This window comes from Trichosurus vulpecula, chromosome 2, assembly GCF_011100635.1.
Source record: "Trichosurus vulpecula isolate mTriVul1 chromosome 2, mTriVul1.pri, whole genome shotgun sequence".
Classification (NCBI taxonomy): domain Eukaryota; kingdom Metazoa; phylum Chordata; class Mammalia; order Diprotodontia; family Phalangeridae; genus Trichosurus; species Trichosurus vulpecula.
Window position 1 is genome coordinate 312,588,581 of NC_050574.1, and position 19,397 is coordinate 312,607,977.

Below are 19,397 nucleotides of genomic sequence, written 5' to 3' on the forward strand. Positions count from 1 at the left end.
GTATATGTATGTGTATGCACATTTGTATACATGTATGTATAGCTACATATGCATATATGTATACCTCTGTGTTGTTACATAATAACATTTCCTATTTTAGAAAACAAGTTCAAAAGATGTGATAATAATGGAGGTACCTATTTTACTTTCAGAATCCTAGTAAGGAAAGAGTCTACCTTTCGGGGTATGGTGTGGAATTGGCTATCAAGAGCACAGAATACAAGGCCAAGGATGATACTCAGGTGAAAGGTGAATTCTTAAAAATAAAAACAAAAGTTGTCCTGTTCCCTCTGCTTTTTATAACCTAAAATTCTAAACCCATTTTGCCTTTTGAAAATTTTTTCTTCTAAATGCTTTGTAGAAACCTAAACCTTACTCCTTGAAATTTTGTTTCCACTCTTGTCTGAGTATTTTATATGATAACTAACATCTTTCTGGCCAAGTATGTTAGATGAGATGCCTTTCACAGCTTCTCCATATCACACTTTAATTAGTTAATGCAGGAAGTGCTGAACAATGCAAATCCATTTTTTTCTCTACTTTTCTCACTTCTTGTTTTTCATTTGTAAGAAGTATGTTCTGTTTACTTTCATCCAGAGTGCATGTGGATATATTTTCTTATACCACTCCCCACTCACTTAATTTTTTTGTTATTGTATGTATTTTCTTATTTGCATGGGTTAAATTAAAGAATTTCTTTCAGAAGGAAAGGGCAAGGCTGAAAAGTGTCATCTAAAAAGAGTCTCTTTTTTAAATCACATTGGGAAATAGTAAAGATGTGATTCACAAATCATCTAATAACTTAGCTTCATTGGAAAATACTGTATTTATTTACTTAATACTATTATTTACTTGCAGCAAATAATACAAACTTTTATATTCACTGTCAACATTAATGTGTATTGTCTTTTGTTTAGTTGGTTTAGTGAAAACTGCCTATTATAATATTGCTGGTTTTGATTTTGGGAGGCTTCTTATACTTCTTTCAAGTTTACAAATGTAGCATTTCATTTGTAAAATTTTCTAATATTTGAGTAGAAAAAGCCTATTTTCACTTTTATCAGTAATAGAAAACAACTGAAAAAAATTCCAACAAATATCTATCAGGACCAGCTAAAATTGAAAAACTAACAAAAAATAACCACTGTATGTTATCATTTTCATAGTCTCAGGTTGAATTTTTTGAATACCAAACAAAATGCGTGTAATATCTTATCAGTATTAGTGAGTGTAATGTGTATGATAACTTGTGCTTTTGTAGGAACCGACACGAATGCTACAGTAATAGGTGAAAATGACCCTATTGATGAAGTTCAAGGATTCCTTTTTGGAAGATTAAGGTATGACTACCAGGTTCAATCAGAAATAATCTCCTTGGTAAAAATTTCTTAGTTGCTTGTTTTCCAAGCATCATAGGTTCATAGAATTTTTTTTGGCATATTTATCTTGCCTAACTTTCAGGATCCTTGAATGCATGAATTTTAATAAAAATAGTAATTGTTTATTCTTTGTAATGCTTTGTGCTTAGCACTAAGCATACATATAGAAAGAGGGGAGGGAACAAGCATCAGCTTACAGAGAGATCCATGACAAGCTTTCTTGGATAGAATCTAAAATGAGATTGCTTTTATCCATATTGTAGTGATTACGTTTGTGATTTTGAGTAAAGGTAAAGCATGATCGCTAAGGCATATACAGTATTGTGTGTCTGCCTGATTTCATGCTCTGGACCTATGACTTGGTTTCATGTCAACATAGCTGATCTCAATCTTGTGATGAATATTAGGAGAAATTGAACTATTTCCCCCAATTTTTTGTCTGGGAAACAGTTTATTTTAGCTTGGGGAAGTGATGGTAGATGCCAAAAATGTGAAAACAGAGTTAATTGGGGAATTACAGGGATGAACTATGATTTTATAAGCCTTAAATTCAAGAAAAATGCTCTTAGGTAGAAATGGGCTTTATCTGTAAAATGAAGGGTTGGATGATTTTCTTTGAGGTTCCTTCTAGCTCTTATGGTTTCATAATTCTAAGTACATTCCATTACACAGGCATTTTAAGGTCAGATAAGGGGCCTTATAGAGCAATACAAACTTTATTGCCATATCTATCATAATTTGGTAGAACTTAATCAGTACTCTGTAAAATTTTGTCTGGGCATTATTCACTTTTTGTAGGATCATAGGTGTAAGATCTGGAAATGGACCTTAGAGTCCATTTTGCTGAGTGTTCCATTTTATGGATGTGGAAGCTGAGGCCCCAGTGACTTTTCTAAGGTTATATACCTTACTAAATGATACAGGATTTGAGACTGAAACTTGTGCTCTTGCCACTTCACCATATATCTTTTCCATTTTCTTAGGTATGGAAAAAAGAGATGAAGTAGGGATCATCTTTGCTATTGGCTAGTATAAATGTTTTATTTACTTCAGCTTTAACATTTGCTAGAGTTATATGTGACTAAATCACTAACAGATGATTTCTGGCCTCAGCACTGATTAAACCATTATGTGGTCAAGGTCAAAATATTTTTGAAAAATGATTTAGCAAGCTTCTAACATCAGAGTTTTCCTTGTTAGTCTGATTATTGATTGTTTATAATATAAGGGTGCATTATGAAAATTATGGAGAACATAAGGGACCCCTTCTTACTGAGGAGCTTATTCATTTAAAATAATTTTTAAGATAACTAGTCTAAATTAAAGAGGGATTTTCAATAGATAGTGAAGTTTCCAGAATCTTTTGTTTATGGATGATTTCATGCTGATTTCCTCAACCTCTGGAACATTTTAGAGCTTCCTAAATGACATAGGTATTTTTCATCAGCTTAATTTTTCCTGTGGGCTTGTCTCATAGCAAAAATGAGGGATAACAGAAGAGTACCCCACATGTGGCTCCATCGGGTCCCCATAATGTCAAAAGAAAACAGAAGAATTCCACTCTATGTTGGGTACGCTTCCCATAATGGATTTTTATCTTGTGGATAAGAGTTGCCCACATTGGCACATTTGGATGGATTGCAGTCTGTCTTTTTTGGAGTGATTACATGGATGAAATACAAATACAAACAGCAATTATTTGATTGTTTTATTATGAAGAGTAGAGGAGCTACTATAGAAGTCAACCAGTTGGAACTGAGGGACCCAGGTAGCACAATAAATTAATTTTTCCAGTTCTGTATATTGGAGTGCAAATTGGCTTCACTTTTACCTGTTAATATAAACTTTTTTCTTGTAGTTAGGTAAAAAATAGGGCTAATATAAGGACTTGGCAAGTCAGTCTTGGACTAAATGCAATTTCCCTTGCTCATATTTAAACTTTAGATTATCAGGTATAAGAGCTGATATTTCTCAGGACACAAATGAAAAGAAACTCAGTAGCCCTAACTTTATTACTGTTTAATGTCAGCCCAGTTGATGAAAATTGTTTTTGTTAATAAAAGTGTTCTTTGAAAGAACATTTTGGTGAGTCTTGCAATTGTATTTTTTTATTTGATCACTCTTAGTCATAAAATTGAACAGAAGCTTAAAAACCAACAATCACATACCATATGTTAACATAAATTTTATTTGCATGCAAATGTCTTTTGAATGAATAAGAGATAATTGGCACTTTGAATCTAACTTTCCTCCTATTTCTGTCAGAGAACTCCATCCTGATATGAAGGACCAGTTAAAGGAACTCCGGAAGCATCTTGTGGAAAGTACCAATGAAATGGCACCTCTGAAAGTTTGGCAATTGCAGGGTAATGCCAATCTAATGAAATTATATCCTATCTGTAATTTGGTTTAATTTTCTTATAAAGGAAACATACAATTTGGAGACCGTTAAACATATCTGACATTTCCTCTATAGTATTGGAGTTAATCAGAAATTTTGAAACCAGTTCTAATAATCATAATAGATAATGAAAAGGCATTTGCAATATGTAGCCCTGGGACTAAACAGTTGGAGAGAGATATAGAGATAATATAGAATTGAAGGATGTGTATATTAGTTAGAAATTCAGATACATTCACAGTAAGTAAATTTTTTTAATCTGCAAAAATTTAAACATGTGACATTTATCAATTATTTATATTGCTAGATTTTCCATTGGCCTCTATTCCCAAAAAAAAATTTCTCACTTTTGGAAGGGTATAAAATGTCACTTTTATGGTGGAATTTTTTCCCTTGTTCATATTCTTTCACTTTGACCTATTTAGCAAGTTTTTTCTTTTTTCAAATCATCATTTCCCAGAAGTTCTGTTAAACCCTAATTTTGGAAATGGCATAAATCCGAAGGATGGTCTAGTTCAGGGGTGGGGAACCTGCAGCCTTGAGGCCACATGTGACCTTCTAGGTCCTTGGGTGCAGCCTTTTGACTAAGTACCAGTTTTACAGAACAAATCTTTTTATTAAGGAGATTTGTTCTGTGAAGTTTGGTTTCAGTCAAAGGGCTGAAGGACCTAGAGGGCCACATGCGGCTGGAGGCCACAGGTTCCCCACTCCTGGTGTAGGTTCTGTCTCAGAGAATACCATTTTCAGTAGCTAGATCCTGAAGGAACCAAAAAGTGCTATGAAATAGATTAAACTTGGAATTCTGTCTTTAAAGTACCATCCTTTTCAGTGGCTTCACTTGAAGGTCTTGTCTTTTATGAGTAAAAGAGTATGAAAAGTTTATCAGTTAAAAAGCATCTGTCTGTAAGTGTGCATATGCATATTTATCTGTGTGTGAACATCAGTATACTGTATAACAATAGTTAAATTTTAGCATTTGGCTTAGATTTTATTCTTTGTTTCTTTTTTTTTTTTTTTTTTTTTTTTTTGCAGATCTAAGTTTCCAGACTGCTGCCCGAGTCCTGGCTGCACCTCTTGAGGTAGCTTTGGTGGTTCTAAAGGATCTCAGTCAGAATTTTCCTACCAAAGCTAGGTAATACAGAAGAAAGCACAGGGAAATGGCCCTCTTTAACATAGTATACAATGATAACCTGTCCTCTCATTTTGTTAAAATTCAAAGTGAGGTTTACTAAATGTAATAAAACTTTGAAAACAAGAGCACTGCTTCAATTCAAGGTTTTAAAATGTCTATTCCAAGATTTGCTTAGATCAGTATTTAAAACAGAACTGCGTATGAAGTATTAGGTAGATTCATGGAATAAATTTTGTGAATGATTCTTACATGATGTGTGACTACTTCCTTATAAAAGCATTAAAATATTGACATGAAGTCTAAAAAATTGGCATTTCGATTTAAACGGAATCATGAAGAAAAATGAGGAAGACCCTTATTTTGCTAATTTCCATTTTCTCTCCTTTACTTGCTAAGTATACTAATAATTGTTCACCATGAGTTTTTCCATGTTGAATCAAACCAGACACTATTCTTACACATTAAAGTAGAAGCAACATTTCACAAATCTTAATTGGTGTTCCCCAAAACCCCCTATTGTGTTTAAACTACATTATTTTTCTGCATTTGAGTAATATTATCAATGCTTATATATAGTACTGTGTACATTTTTCTTAATTCTGAAGCTGTATGCAGGTTTGTATCAAAATTCTGACATCCTCATTTTTCATACTTAATAAGCATTAGTCGTTTTGTTTCATATTCCTGCTGAAGTGTTTTATGAAGGGATCAAAGTTAGTTCCCTTATATATTGTATGACTTTTAAATCATTATAAGGTTAGTGCTAAGTTATTTTGAGCTCTGATATGAGATATTTTGGAGTTTTCTTCTTTTTAATGCAGTTCAATACAGAATTGCCTGACAAAGCTTATCATAAATCTCACAGTTAATTCTCAGTCATATCATTCAGAGATATTGAGTTGAACACGTGAACACCACTAGGGAGTACTTAAATATAATGCTAAACTTGCTCATAGAAGTTTTTCATTCACTTTATAGGCATTAGAGATAACAGGTGTTGTTGGCAATAGTATTGTTTTATTTTTAGCCAAGAGTCTTGAAGCAACAACACTATTTTAGAATTCTTTATTATGGCTCTTCTTTTGGAAGTAGAGAAAAATGTTCTATTAAACAAAGGGCTACATACTCATTTTTAAGGATTATATTTTTTAAAAACCCTTTTAGTAATAATTTACTTAGCACTTAGTAGTGTATTCTTTAAAATCTGGCCCCTTCCTGTAAGCAAATTTGTGTTTAATGTTGATCCAAGCACCGTATTGACTTTTTTGTTTCCTTAGAGCAATAACGAAAACTACTGTTAATCAAGAACTTAGAACTGAAGTCGAAGAGAACCAAAAGGTAACATCTGTCAGAGAACATCAGCTTCTACTTCTTTTTATTTGGTGATGGATGGGGAATGAGATGGGAAATCTCTTTCAAAATAGATAAGTGTTAAATTTAGTATCTGTATAATCGGGTGCTACACCAGGGCTTTTCCTAATGTCCCTTCCCCCCACCCCCTCCCCTTTTAAAACCCAGCACTGTGAATTAATTTTTTTTGTGTGTGTTGATTTAAACTTTACTTTGACTTAAGGCCTTTCATCCAAAGAACGTAGTGGTGACTGTTGTCCCAGCCACTTTTTAGCAGAAGAAGTGATAGAACTTATTGGGGTCTTTAGTTTCTTATATAAACTACATTTCATAATTGACTTAATTAGTAAATAATTCAGTGTTTTTATGCTTGATAATTCCTTACTTGCTAACTAGTGCTTACTAAGATTATTTCATTGAGATCTGAGTAATTCAGATATACTGTAGCCCTTGCTTTGTTCTACTGCTAACCCTACCAGGACAAAATAACTGGTGGCTGTGGAGGGACAGCCATCACCTTCCATCACCAGCTTTTATTAAAGAGTAGAAGTTGTTGCTGCTAGACACAAGACATATCCATATTACTGGAGTTTTCAGTTAATTTGATTTCTTATGATGGAGAAGAGATTCAGTACTATATTCTCCCAATTCCTAAAAATTGTAGAAACAAGATTAAAACTCCCCTCAGAGCTAAAAGGCAGTAGTGGGAAAGAGCAAGATACAAAATTGGTAGAAGTTCTTCTTTTGAATGTCCTTTTGCATGTCAACAATCTTTTTTCTTTTCCTTCTAAATTTTCAGTACTTCAAAGGAACATTAGGATTACAGCCTGGAGAGTCTGCCCTGTTCATCAATGGATTACACATTGATTTAGACACACAGGACATATTTAGGTATGGATATCAGCTTTTTTCATTCTCTGAAAAAATTTTCTATTCTACAAGTCTTACTAGGATTTTTGCTCAGATGTTAACTTTATTGACTATTAGAAGGCTTCCAATGTTAGATGAGGCTTATGCAAAGGATAATTGGGTATAGGCAGTTTTCTGTGTGATTTTCCATATGAAATATTGCTCTCTTATAACACACCATCAACTGCAGTTGGTCTTCATAAATATAGTTATGATGTCCATATTGGTAAAAAGTAGTCCTTTGCCCTCTTACCACTAAATAGTTGTGTTGGCCATCTTGGGCAAAAGTCTACTTGGAGTAAAACTGCATTCGCCAGTGAAGGCCCTTTTGTATGACTCTTCTGGGAAAAAGTGCTTTTGTTTCATTCGTGTTACTGGAATGCTTCCAGAAATACTGCTGTTCATGTTCACTAACGTGTTATCCAGTAATACTCTGTTAATTACCAAATTGTGCTGAATTATTTCCTTATGGCTATATTCTGATTTACTCTTGATATGCGTCAACTTGTTTTTCTAAATTGAAATTTATCCTTTGACTCATAAACTCTTAAATAATAGATCTCGGGTCCTTAGTATTAAGCCACAAAGTTAGTAATGATTATTTACAGTAAACCATCCATGTTGTCAAAATTAAGCTACAAGGCCCACATGATGTTATTATATACTGTCATAGAAAGCCAGTAAAATGTAGTATACATTTTAAGGAGCTTGATCTCATTAGCACTGTTTTGTCTTAGGTTGTCAATATGGAAAGCATATACACACAATTGAGTGGGTATTTAACTCAAGTTAAATATTAGTTCCTATAAACAAAGGATAAAGTACTTTGATAAAGTGGTGAATGCATTAGATTTGTATATTTTGATAGAGTGAACCAAAGGCTACTTCACTAAAACCCTGGCTGGATTTTTGAAGCTGATACCACTGAAGTGAAGGCTCTGTCAGGCCAGGTTTCGAAACAGGAAAGGTTTCGAAAAGGGCCCTGACTGGGTTTGTCTTGAGTTGTTGAAAGGGGTATCATCAGTTAGTTGACTGCCAGCTGACAAACGTTTCAGCCATGCATATTCGTAGGGTTGTACATTTTTTGTCAGTGGAAGAGGACACACACTAATGACATCACAAGCCTTTAAAACTATTGAAATAATGAAGAGAATAAAGATTCTAATCACTTTTTAAAATTTAAAACGGCTATGGTATAGATTCTGCCACTATCTGGTTTAGTCTGCCTGCCAGGATCAGAACTTTTCAGCATTTTTCAAGTGTTTCTAGGAATAATAAAAGTTCTGCAATTTATTTCAGCTTGTTTGATGTGTTGAGGAATGAGGCTCGTGTTATGGAGGGACTGCACAGGCTAGGAATAGAAGACCTATCTCTGCACAATATTTTGAAACTGAACATCCAGCCATCAGATGCAGACTATGCTGTGGATATTAGAAGCCCTGCTATTTCTGTGAGGATTCTTTTAATTCTCAAATATATTATTTAAGTATCATTAACAGTTTTTCCCTTGATTTTTCTCTCATAGAAAATTGCTATACCAATTGCTTTATTACTATAAATTGACAATGTGTTAAAACTCTTGGGTCCAGTTTTAGTTTTCATTACTCAGATTCATATATAACAAAGGCTATTAACATATTCTAAACATGTTATGTTTGTTCTTCATCCAGTGGTTTATAACTTGTCTTAGAGATACCTGATGTTTGGAGAGTCATGTCTAAGGGTTTCCTGGAAGAGAATATAGACTTTGTGTATTCATGGTTGCCTTTAGGCCTTATCACCACAAACTACCTTGAAGCTTTGTCACCCAAGGACAGGGGGTAGGGGGAGTTGTTTGTTTTTTGGATCCTTGAGGTGAAGCTCCTAAAAAAGTCTACATTATATTTAATTATATTTAATAAATGTGTTTATAGAATGGTAACTTTCCTTTTTTTAAATTTTTTAAGCTTCTATTTAGTATTTTATTTTCCCCAGTTACATATAAAAACAATTATTAACATTTGTTTTTAAAACTTTGAGTTCCAAATTCTTTCTGTTCCTCCATCCTCATCCCCCACCTCTGATTTAGAAGGCAAGCAATTCCTTATAGGTTATACATATGTAGTCATGCAAAACATATTCATAGTAGTCATGTTGTGAAAGAAGACATAGACAAGAAAAAAACTCAAGAAAAATAAAGTATGCTTCAATCTGTGTAGAATGGTAACTTTCGAAGTGAAATATGAATACTCTAATGGTCTGTAGGCAAGTTTAATATTCAAGTCATTAGAAATTATTGGGTTTTTAGAGCATTTTTTTTACTACACATTTGAATCTACTTTACAAAACGCAAAAATGAATATTTTTTAAAAATATAACCAGGGTAACAATATGAAGATACATATATGCTCCTAAGGAATTTACCAGTATCATGTAGATTGGAAGAGTGCTTACAGGAGGCAGTGAGTACAATAGAGAGGCCCTTTAAGCTCTGGAAGACCATAATGCCTTCTTAATGAAGTCCATGATTATTTCAAAGACATTCTTTTAACTATTTAAACCAGAATGAGAAAAATGGATGGATACAGATATTGGCCAAATTACAACATGAAGCTGAGTAGAGAGCCTATGTATACTATATATACTCTCCAGTATATATTCATAAATGGTAGAATGATACTTCAGATGAACTGCAAGTGGGGCTGAGAATTGAATAGAAAGATATTAGGCTGGACCTCATTTAGGAAATCATACTTCACTTTCAATCAATCAGTAAACAGTTATTAAGCACCTACTAGGTACCAGCAATATGCAAAGCCCTGGGGATATAAAAATAACACAGAAGTCAATCCCTACCCTAAAGGAGCTTACAATCTAATTGGGGGAGATAACAAGCATGTTTTTTATATGTCATATATCTCTATTGTTGAGACAAAATTTTGTCAAACAAATGGAAAAAATTATAGATAAAATAGGTAAATCTGAGGCCACACACACAAAATAACCCGCAACAAAAACCGTTATGAGGTTGAAAAAAAAAGCATATCTGTAGGAAAATATTCATAGTTGCTTTATTTGTAGTAGTAAAAAGCTGGAAGCTTCCAATTTGCCCAATGGTTAAAGAATGACTGAACAAGTTGTTACAGGTCAACATAATAAAATATTATTGTTTCATTTTAAAAAGCTCAGTTCAATTAAACAAATATTTATTATTTGCCTTTTGTGTGTGCTAGGTGCTTAAGATATAAAGACAAAAAGAAAACAGCTCCTGTCTTCAGGGTTGTTATGTTGTGTTAGGAAAAGATGATAAGTATGAAGCAATGTAGAAACCATATTTTAATGTAAAGTGAAAAGAAATAACTAGAAGGAGGGATTACATCTTTATAACTGTATTAAAAACAACTTAAAATACCTTCAGGAGAGAAATTAAAATTTTAGTCATGTGAATATACATGTTTGATTATATAATCATTGGGTTTGGTTTTTTTTAATTTGATTTTGTTGAGATTAAGTCTTTACTATATTCTAATTTAATAACCATCATCAAAATCAAATGTTCAGATACAAAAACAAATAAACAATTTAGTTTGTTTTTAAGACTTATATTAAATTTGGCAGAATATTATCGGGAATGTCTTGCTTCTTGTTCCCTTCTGAATTATTTTTTATGAAAATTTCATAGATTTTGTTCTTGCTCTTATTATTATATCAGTAATGTTTGTATTCTGATCTCTGCTTTCTTATGCATTCCTTCATAATTCTTTCCATTTTTGGTGTGTTTATATTTTGTTGTAATTTCTCATGGTACAATAATATTTCATTATGTTTGAATCATGATTTCTGGTTAACATGTTCATATACTATAATTTGATTAGTAGGTGTCATTTCTTTGCTAACTATTTGGTGAGCCATTCCATCAATTAGTGGCCATAGGGATTATTTCCAGTTTTTTTCTTTTATGTATACTGTTACTGTAAATATTTTTGCACAGATAAGCCCTTTTTTCTCATCAATAATGTTCTAAGTAGTAGAATCACTGAATTGGAAGATATGACTATTTTTATAGACCTTCCTTTAAATTACGATAACTTCAATATGGGCAGGATCTGTGATCCCCATTAGTTTGACAAACTGGGAATTCCTTCCACCAATGCAGATTGCAAACTGTCTGTGACTTAGGCAAGTTCTCAGAAGTTGCATGAGTAATGCAACTGAGTAAACGTAGAGGTTTAATGACTTGCCTTGGAAGTCCAGTACTATATATCCATTTTGCCAATCTACCTCTTATATGGTCATATTAGTTTTCAAAATGATTGCACCAATTTACACTGACACCTCAATATGCCTATTTCACTGCAGCCCTTCCAACAATGAATAGTTACCATCTTAATTACTTTAAACAATTTAATGAGCGTAAAGTAGTATCTAAATTGTTGTAATTTGCATTTTCTGATTATTAGATGGTTGGAAGTTTTTCAGGTGGTTATTAGTAAAAAAAATTTTTTTTCTTTTGAGTACCAACTTTTGTGTATCTTTTACCACTTAGGAATGAAGAAGATGAAACTTTAAAATTTGTGTCAGTCATTGATTATGAATGAAAGATTTTTATCAGATCTTTATAGCAGAGATTTTTCTCATCTTTTTCTTTCTTTTATATTTAGGATGCATTTATTTTCTTTCTTTTCTAGCTTCCCACTCCCCTCCCTGCCTGGCTTCCCTTTGTCCCCCATTGTAAAAGAAATAACAAAAACCTTTTTAATAGATATGTATAGTCAGGTAATCCCAATTCTCTCAATATCTCATTCTGCATATTGAATACATCACCTGTCAGTCAGGAGGTAGGTAGCATAGAATGTCATGATCATCAGTTGCATTGGTCAGAGATCTTAAGTGTTTAAAAGTTTTTTGCCTTTATAAAGTTATTATATAAATATTTTCCAAGTTGTGCTATTATCATTCTAAATTCATCCATTTCTCAGCATAATAGTATTCCACTACATTCATATACCATAATTTGTTCTATTCATTGTGCTTCAGTTGATGAGTACTTATTTAATTCCCAGTTATTTACCATTAAAAAAAGAGGTGCTATACGTATTTTCGTATATAAGGGGCCTTTCCCCCTTTCTTTGATCTCTTCAAGGTATAGACCAGTTAGTTATATTATTCAGTCAAAGAGAATGCGTAGTGACTTTTTGGGCATAGTTTCCAAATTGGCTGTACCAATTCGCAGCTCCACCAAAAGTGCATTAATGTACCTGTTTTCCTGTAGCCCCTCCAGCATTTGTCATTTTCCATTTTTGTTATGTTTGCCAGTCTGTTGGGTGTGAGGTGGAACCTCAGGGTTATTTTAATTTATATTTCTTGGATTATTAATGATTTGGAGCACTTTTTTTCACTTGACTGTTGTTGGCTTGGATTTTTTCCTTTAAAATCTGCCTATTCATATATATCCTTTTATCATTTATCAAATGGGGAATTGGTTTTTATTCTTATAGATTTGAATTAGTTAACTATCTTGGAAATGAGACCTTTATCAGAGAAGCTTGGCACAAAAATGTTTTTTCCCAATTAACTGTTTTCATTCTCTTTTTAGCTTCATTGGTTTTGTTTGTGTGAGAGGGAGGAGGAGGAGGAAACTTTTCAGTTTTATGTAGTCAATTTTGATGGCTGGCCAGTACTTGAGTTCTGATTTGACAGCTTGTTGGAATGACTTACCTTTCAAACTCAGTTTTATATTTATATTATAAAATTCCTCATGAAAAGGTCTTGAGGTTGCTGTTTTCCTTTTATTTCCTTTTAAAAATATTTTTTTTCCCTTTAAAATGATTCTTGTGAAGATTATTGCAAATTCTTATAGGTTAACAATTGTAAGATCAAGGTGTTTCTTTTTTTCAGTGGATCAACAACCTTGAAGTTGATAGTAGGTATAGTTCCTGGCCTTCCAGTCTACAGGAGCTACTTCGACCTACCTTCCCTGGAGTTATCAGACAAATCAGAAAAAACTTCCACAATTTTGTAAGCAGTGTGTTATTTATTTATTTATTTTGGTCACGGTAGACTTAATTGACCTTGCTTTGATTCTTCTTCCTCTAAGTTTCTCTTTCTCTTAAATATAGAAATCCCCCCCCCCCCGTTTTGCCTCTCTTAATGAATGCTTTTAAAAAGATATTCATATTTAAGAGAGTTTGAGAAAAAAAAGTGTTTACTTTCAGGATTGTAAATGTTGGCATAGAGTTGTTGGCTGGAAATATTGCTTTAAATCAGTATTATAAATATGATGTCTTAAACCTTTTCCATTGCCAAAAATTTAGGTAGCTTTATGTTCAATGTAGTCCTTTTTTTTTTTTTAACTCAGAAAAACCATATACATGATGGAGATTTCATTATAATAATTTCACTTGGAAAGTACTTCTAATTCTCCATAATTTTTAGTTCTAGAAGAATTGTGAGATATTTCCATTCTCTGCCTTTTCTTTTGTAGAAATTACTGTTTTGTAATGAAATGAATTTTTTCCCCTTTAATTATTAATTTTTCCAATGGTGTGCTTCAATTTCTAATAATTATTTATATTTTTGCATCATTTCCATGTTTGTAAGGAGAGAAATCAGGGGATCTTATTGGGTTTTTTTCTCCTTAATTCTGTTGCTCTTTCACATTGCCATCACCTTCTCCAGAATAGTAGTCAGAAAGCTATTTGGTGCATTAGCAAATAAAACTTCCCTAAAATGTAGAGGGGAAACCAAATCCTTTGACTAAAGTCTACTTATTTTACATATTCCATTCCTGAAACTGCTTCTGAACTTCCTAGCCAAAGTCCACTTGCCTTCTATTTTTCTCTCTGCCCTCCACATTTTGGTTATTTGGTACCAGATGAATATTTAATGAATAATTGCCTTTTGCTGGGCATTGGTTTTTTAAGCTGAGAAAGTTGAATAAAGCACTGGAATAGGACTCAACCTCGGGTACATTTGTGGACTTGGGAAATGGTGCAGTGAAAAGAGCATGGTTTGGAGACAAAGGGTTTGGGTTTAAATCTTGAATCTTCTATTTATTACATGATTTTGTACAAGTTCCCCTCTTGAACCCTAGTTTATTTATCTGTAAAATGTGGATATGGAACTAAATAATGTCAAGGATTCCTTGCAGCTTTGACTCCTATCTATGATCATCCTACCTTGCCCTTATCAAAGTTGTATTTTTTTTCCATGAGTGAAAAATGGTAGTAGTTTCTCTTTTCCTACCTTCTGAGATGTGTGGTTTGAGAATAACTGGAGAAAAGGCCATCTTTAATTATAAAGTTGTAATAGTATTTTCAGTCACATAGTGACTTATGTATAAATGCCATTTCACTAGTTCTTCTATTTTTCATTGTTCATAGATTATCATAATTGATCCAGCTCATGAAACTGCAGTAGAATTGATAAATGTAGCTGAAATGTTCCTCAGTAATCATATACCACTAAGGTAATAATACTTTGTTGCTGATTTTAGTGTATGTATAACAGAGTTGAAATTTTGTTTCTCATTCTTAGATGATTTTATTAAAATCTAATACCCAAAGATATGAATACAGTAGGGTTAATGAATTGTGATTAACTAGGCATTGATGAAGAAAATGAGTGTCTTTTTGGGCACAGAATATTTGATATTTTTTGAGCAAAAGCTTGTTATCACTGGATGATTGAAAAATAGCCTATCTGAAAATGTTTTCTAGGCTTAGCCTGCTTTTTCACATCACAAAAGACATGTATTTATGACAGATTGAGGACTTTGTTGGTTTCTGTAGGACTAAATCTTGTTTATACCTGTTTGCAGAGACCTGTCAAATTAACAATGAATTGTGTTTATCTAGAAACTTCTATTGGAAAAAAATCAGTTCTGTGAACTGATTCCTATCTAGTTTTCTACTATATTACTTTTAATAAATACTTTCTTTTAATTTTATACGTTATTGGGGTTCTTTTTATTAATACCTACATCGTTAGATTTGCTAAAGTTTAATTTTTTAGAAAACATGAAGGTAAAATGTGTAATCTAAATCAAGTTCTTATTGAACCCTCTATTGTGTGCATAGCACTAGCATGTACTCTTGGTAATAACATACGAATAAAAGACACACAGTCTGTGCCTCCCAGATATTTAGCATTCATTTGGGAAAAACAAATTACACACATGAAAGAAACGGAGAACAATAAAGGATGGTTTTAAAATTATTTCTTAGCTCACACACTCCCAAGTGCTAAAGGTATTTACGTTAAAAAAAACCAAAACATCAGGAACAACATTGTAGGTTGGAGTGGTTTGTAAAGGCTCTGTGGAAAAAGTAGCGCTTGAGCTGGCTGGGCTTTAAAGAAAATAGCAAATTTGGTGCCGAAGAGACGGAGTAGGGCTTTGTCAGATGGATATGTAACTATTGTATTAACATTGAAGTGAAGCAGTGGCCTTTCTAAAAGGAAAAGCACAAGGGAAAGACACAGAGGATCACTCAGCACACTGCCCTAGGCACAGTCACTAAAGTCAGTCTTTATTGAACTGAAGCATTCAGTTAGTTGGAGTAGTATTAGTAATAACAACAATAATAAATATGTCATTTTGTCTTTGCGACAACTCTAACAGGTAGGTACTATCATTATTCTCATTTTACATATGAGGAAATTGAGGCTGAGAGAGGTTGTGACTAGCTCAGTGTCACGCAGATAAGTGTCTGAGCCAAGGTTAGAACTCTCCAGTCCTCCTGACTCCAGGTCCAGCACTCTGTCTACTGTCCTACCTAGCTGCTGTTATGTTTGAGTAAATCCGTCAATCAGCAGACTTTTTAGGAAGTACTTATTAAGTGTTAGGCATTGTAGTAAGTGCTGGGGGATACACAGAAATGCAAAAACAGCCCCCACCCTCAAGGAGCTTACAATCTAGTTGGAGAAACAATATGTAAATAATTAGTTACATAAAAGATACATGTAGAATAGATGAAAGGTAACCTAGCCTCTAGCATCTAGGAGACCTGCCTGACTGTAACAAGCAGTTCTTATTGGGGACTGGTTATTGATTAGAGTTTTAAAGACTTCCCTGTAATTTTGTGATCATTGTATAAATTGCCTTGTTCTGTTCACTTTGTCAGTTCATAGAGGTCTCCCCATTTTCCTTTGAAACTGTCCATTTCTTTGTATCTTTTGGCACTCTAATATTCTATTACATTTGTTGAGGTTGGGACAAAGTCTGGGAACCCCCAAGACTGGAATTCCCAGACAGGGTCATTGTGGGGGGGTACCCCTCAAAGACCAAAGTACTGGAGAGGGTCGAGGGTGTTTGGAATGAATTCACAGATTCAAGCATTCTTTAAGTCAAGGTGGCAAAGATTTATTGTTACACTTTTCAGCAGGCAAGAGTTCTTAGGGAACCTGCAACCTTGGAGGGGTGCAGGTAAAATTTATATAGTTTATTCTATAGGAAAACATGCCAAATATGCTAATTAGATGATTCAGGGCGAGGTTAGGGAGTGGTTAAGGAGTGGTCAGTTCTTAAAGGAACATGCACTTTTGTATCTACTGTGCAGGTATTTTACCCATAGTTCATTGGGAAATAGCCCAAAGTGGGGGCTACATGGAAGTGTGGTTTTAGGCCTGAAACATCACTAAGTCAACTAACTGGTAAGGGCTGACTGGGAAATACCCAGGCTACTTCCATCAATTTCTTGTTAGACAAGAAAATGTAAAGGAGTATACATATGTCTAGATCTAGCATGCATATGATAGGTCAGTGAATAATAAATATCTCTATGACCCAGTACATAGTCAGTTCAATCAGTACACAGCTGGTTCAAACTAGGGAGAGAGATAAGTTTTTTTGCTAGGGCATGCTGTCCTATTTAGCTTGCTAGAGAGAAACTGCTAGGGACAGTGTTTTGAGGCTAGGGAGAGATGTGATTTTGGAACTGGGGGACAGGCACCCAAGCACCCCATCACATGCACATACCGTAATTTGTTTAGTCTTTCTCTAGTAGGAGGACAGCCCCTTAGATTCCCATTTTTGACAATTATGAAAAGAGCTGTTATAAATATTTTTGTATATATAACTGCTTTTCCACTTTTTTGGATCTCTTTGGGGGTATAGACTAGTAGTCTTGTGTAGCTTGGCCAAAGGGTATGTGTTACTTAGTGAATTTGGGAGTATAGAGATTACAGTTTAATAGGGAAAAAATACGTATATAAATACTTATAATGCAAGGTATAGTGAGGTAACTATATAGGAGTGAAGAAAAGGACATTAATCATGATTATGTGCCCATGATTTACCAGCATTGTGCTAGGGCCCCAGCACTAAGACAAAAATGAAACAGTTCCTGCCTTCAAGGAGCTTACTTTCTATTGGAGGAGATGAAACATACACATATAATTTTATACAAAATATGAGGTAATTTTTGGGAGTGGAGACACTAGGAGATTGGGGAATCAAGAAAGCCTTGTAGGAGGTGGTATTTGATCTGAACTTAGAGGAACACCAGGGATTCTTAGACATGGAAGTGAGGAGCTAGTGTATTCTAAGTCATGGTGTTAAATTTATGCAAAGGTACTAAGTTATGAAATGGATTGAAGTATCTTGTGTGAGGAACAATAGAGTCAGTTTGGTTGGAAATTAGAACTTATGAAAGAGTAATATATTAAAAACCTGGGAAGGTAATTGGGATCAGGTTGTGAAGTGCTTTCAATGCTGAAGTGTATTTGATCTTAGGCGTGACAATGAGCCACTGGATAAATCAGATATTTTAAAACAGTGAATTAACAGGATTTTATGAGGGGTTAGATATAAAAGACAAATTAGAGTTGAACTTCTAGGAAATAAAAAAGTGGTGAAGGTTTTAGGTGTGCTAACTTGAGGCAACGATTGAACCATATTTCTTATTGCCAGTATATTTTTTGGTAGAAAAAAGTGTGCTATTTTGCATGTGTTCCTTTAGTCACTAATTGCTATACAAATTGGAACGAAGGGTAATTTTCAAGTGCCTAAGTATGGGAGGAATGTTGTTCCACATTTTATTTTTCACAAATGTGACTCGTCTATGAGGATTTCATTCATTCTTATTTGGTGTGAAATTGTTGACAGTCCAATAAAATGTGTTTGTAAAGAGCTTTGCCATATTAATGGATTTGATTTATGCTGTAGATCAAAATATGAGACCCACTTTGCAGTGTAATGGCAGCTGCATTTCTTCTGTAATATTGAAAGCCTGTAAAGTGAGTTTTATCCTTGTTCTATAACATTCACTTTATGTGATAGAGTGGGACTGGATAAAATTACAGTAGTTTTAAGTGGACAGGAAATTGTCTCATTCTAAGTTTAGCTTCCTGATTACTTTTGCAGCTCTTATATGATTCAGTTATACTACCTCAGTAGTTTTGTTTTTTCTTTTTGCTAAACTACTGTGAAATGTGTATTTTTATGTTTGGGTTCATCCCCAAAAGTTTTTAGTAGGGCTTGAGCTAGCTATTTTACCTTAATCATTTAGAATATAATAAAACTGTGAAATCATAATGTCAGAGAACTTGACTACTAAAATTCCAGCATCTTATTTAAGGAAATAGTTATTTTATTTGTTGCAAATAAGAATATATTTCTTTTAAAGTTGAGAGAGTATTTGTCTGTTCAACCTCTTCTATAAAGGTTATCTTTAGCTAGGAACAAATATATAATAGTATATAAAATCATTAGAATTTGCTTTTCTTATTTGCTGGAAGTGCTAGTTATTTCTAAAGTAATACCATTGCTTATACCAATCCCACATTAAATTGTTTTATTTGTATAAAATATCAGATATTCCTCTTACTACATAAAGTTATTTTTTTAGTGGAAATGCACAAAGGTGCTACTCTTCTGTGCAGGTGTTTAGCATCATAGATTTAGAGGTTGTTTAGTCCAGTCTCATTTTACAGGCGAGGAAAGTATGGTTCCATGGGTAAATGGTTTGTCCGCTGTAACACAGGGAATGAATGACAGAGCCAGGATTTGAGCCTAGGCCCTCTGACTCCTAAGTCGAATACCCTTGCCACTGGACCATAACGTCCTTCCCCCCCCCACCCCCGTACACATGTTCTTTTGTAGGTTATCCCCTTCATTATAGTCATTGTGGTGTTTTGAAAGTTCAGGGGAGTAGGAATCTGGAGACTGAGGTTCTAGGCTTGGGTCTTCCACCATCACTAACACCCAGCCTTAGACAAAGCATACAAGGTCAGTTTCCTCATCTGTCAA

The 19,397-nt window shown here is 33.8% G+C and overlaps 1 protein-coding gene across 2 annotated transcripts in view; it reads left to right on the forward strand.

Annotated features, from left to right (window-relative positions):
• Positions 1 to 19,397, forward strand: part of UGGT1 (UDP-glucose glycoprotein glucosyltransferase 1) — a 105,231-nt gene that overhangs the window by 33,034 nt on the left and 52,800 nt on the right. For both annotated transcript variants that reach the window (XM_036742659.1, XM_036742660.1), the window contains exons 7-15: positions 153 to 249; positions 1,262 to 1,340; positions 3,645 to 3,745; positions 4,813 to 4,912; positions 6,190 to 6,250; positions 7,062 to 7,153; positions 8,471 to 8,621; positions 13,049 to 13,168; positions 14,533 to 14,618. In XM_036742659.1, the coding sequence (XP_036598554.1) occupies positions 153 to 249; positions 1,262 to 1,340; positions 3,645 to 3,745; positions 4,813 to 4,912; positions 6,190 to 6,250; positions 7,062 to 7,153; positions 8,471 to 8,621; positions 13,049 to 13,168; positions 14,533 to 14,618 (887 nt within the window). The remainder of the gene's footprint in view (positions 1 to 152; positions 250 to 1,261; positions 1,341 to 3,644; positions 3,746 to 4,812; positions 4,913 to 6,189; positions 6,251 to 7,061; positions 7,154 to 8,470; positions 8,622 to 13,048; positions 13,169 to 14,532; positions 14,619 to 19,397) is intronic.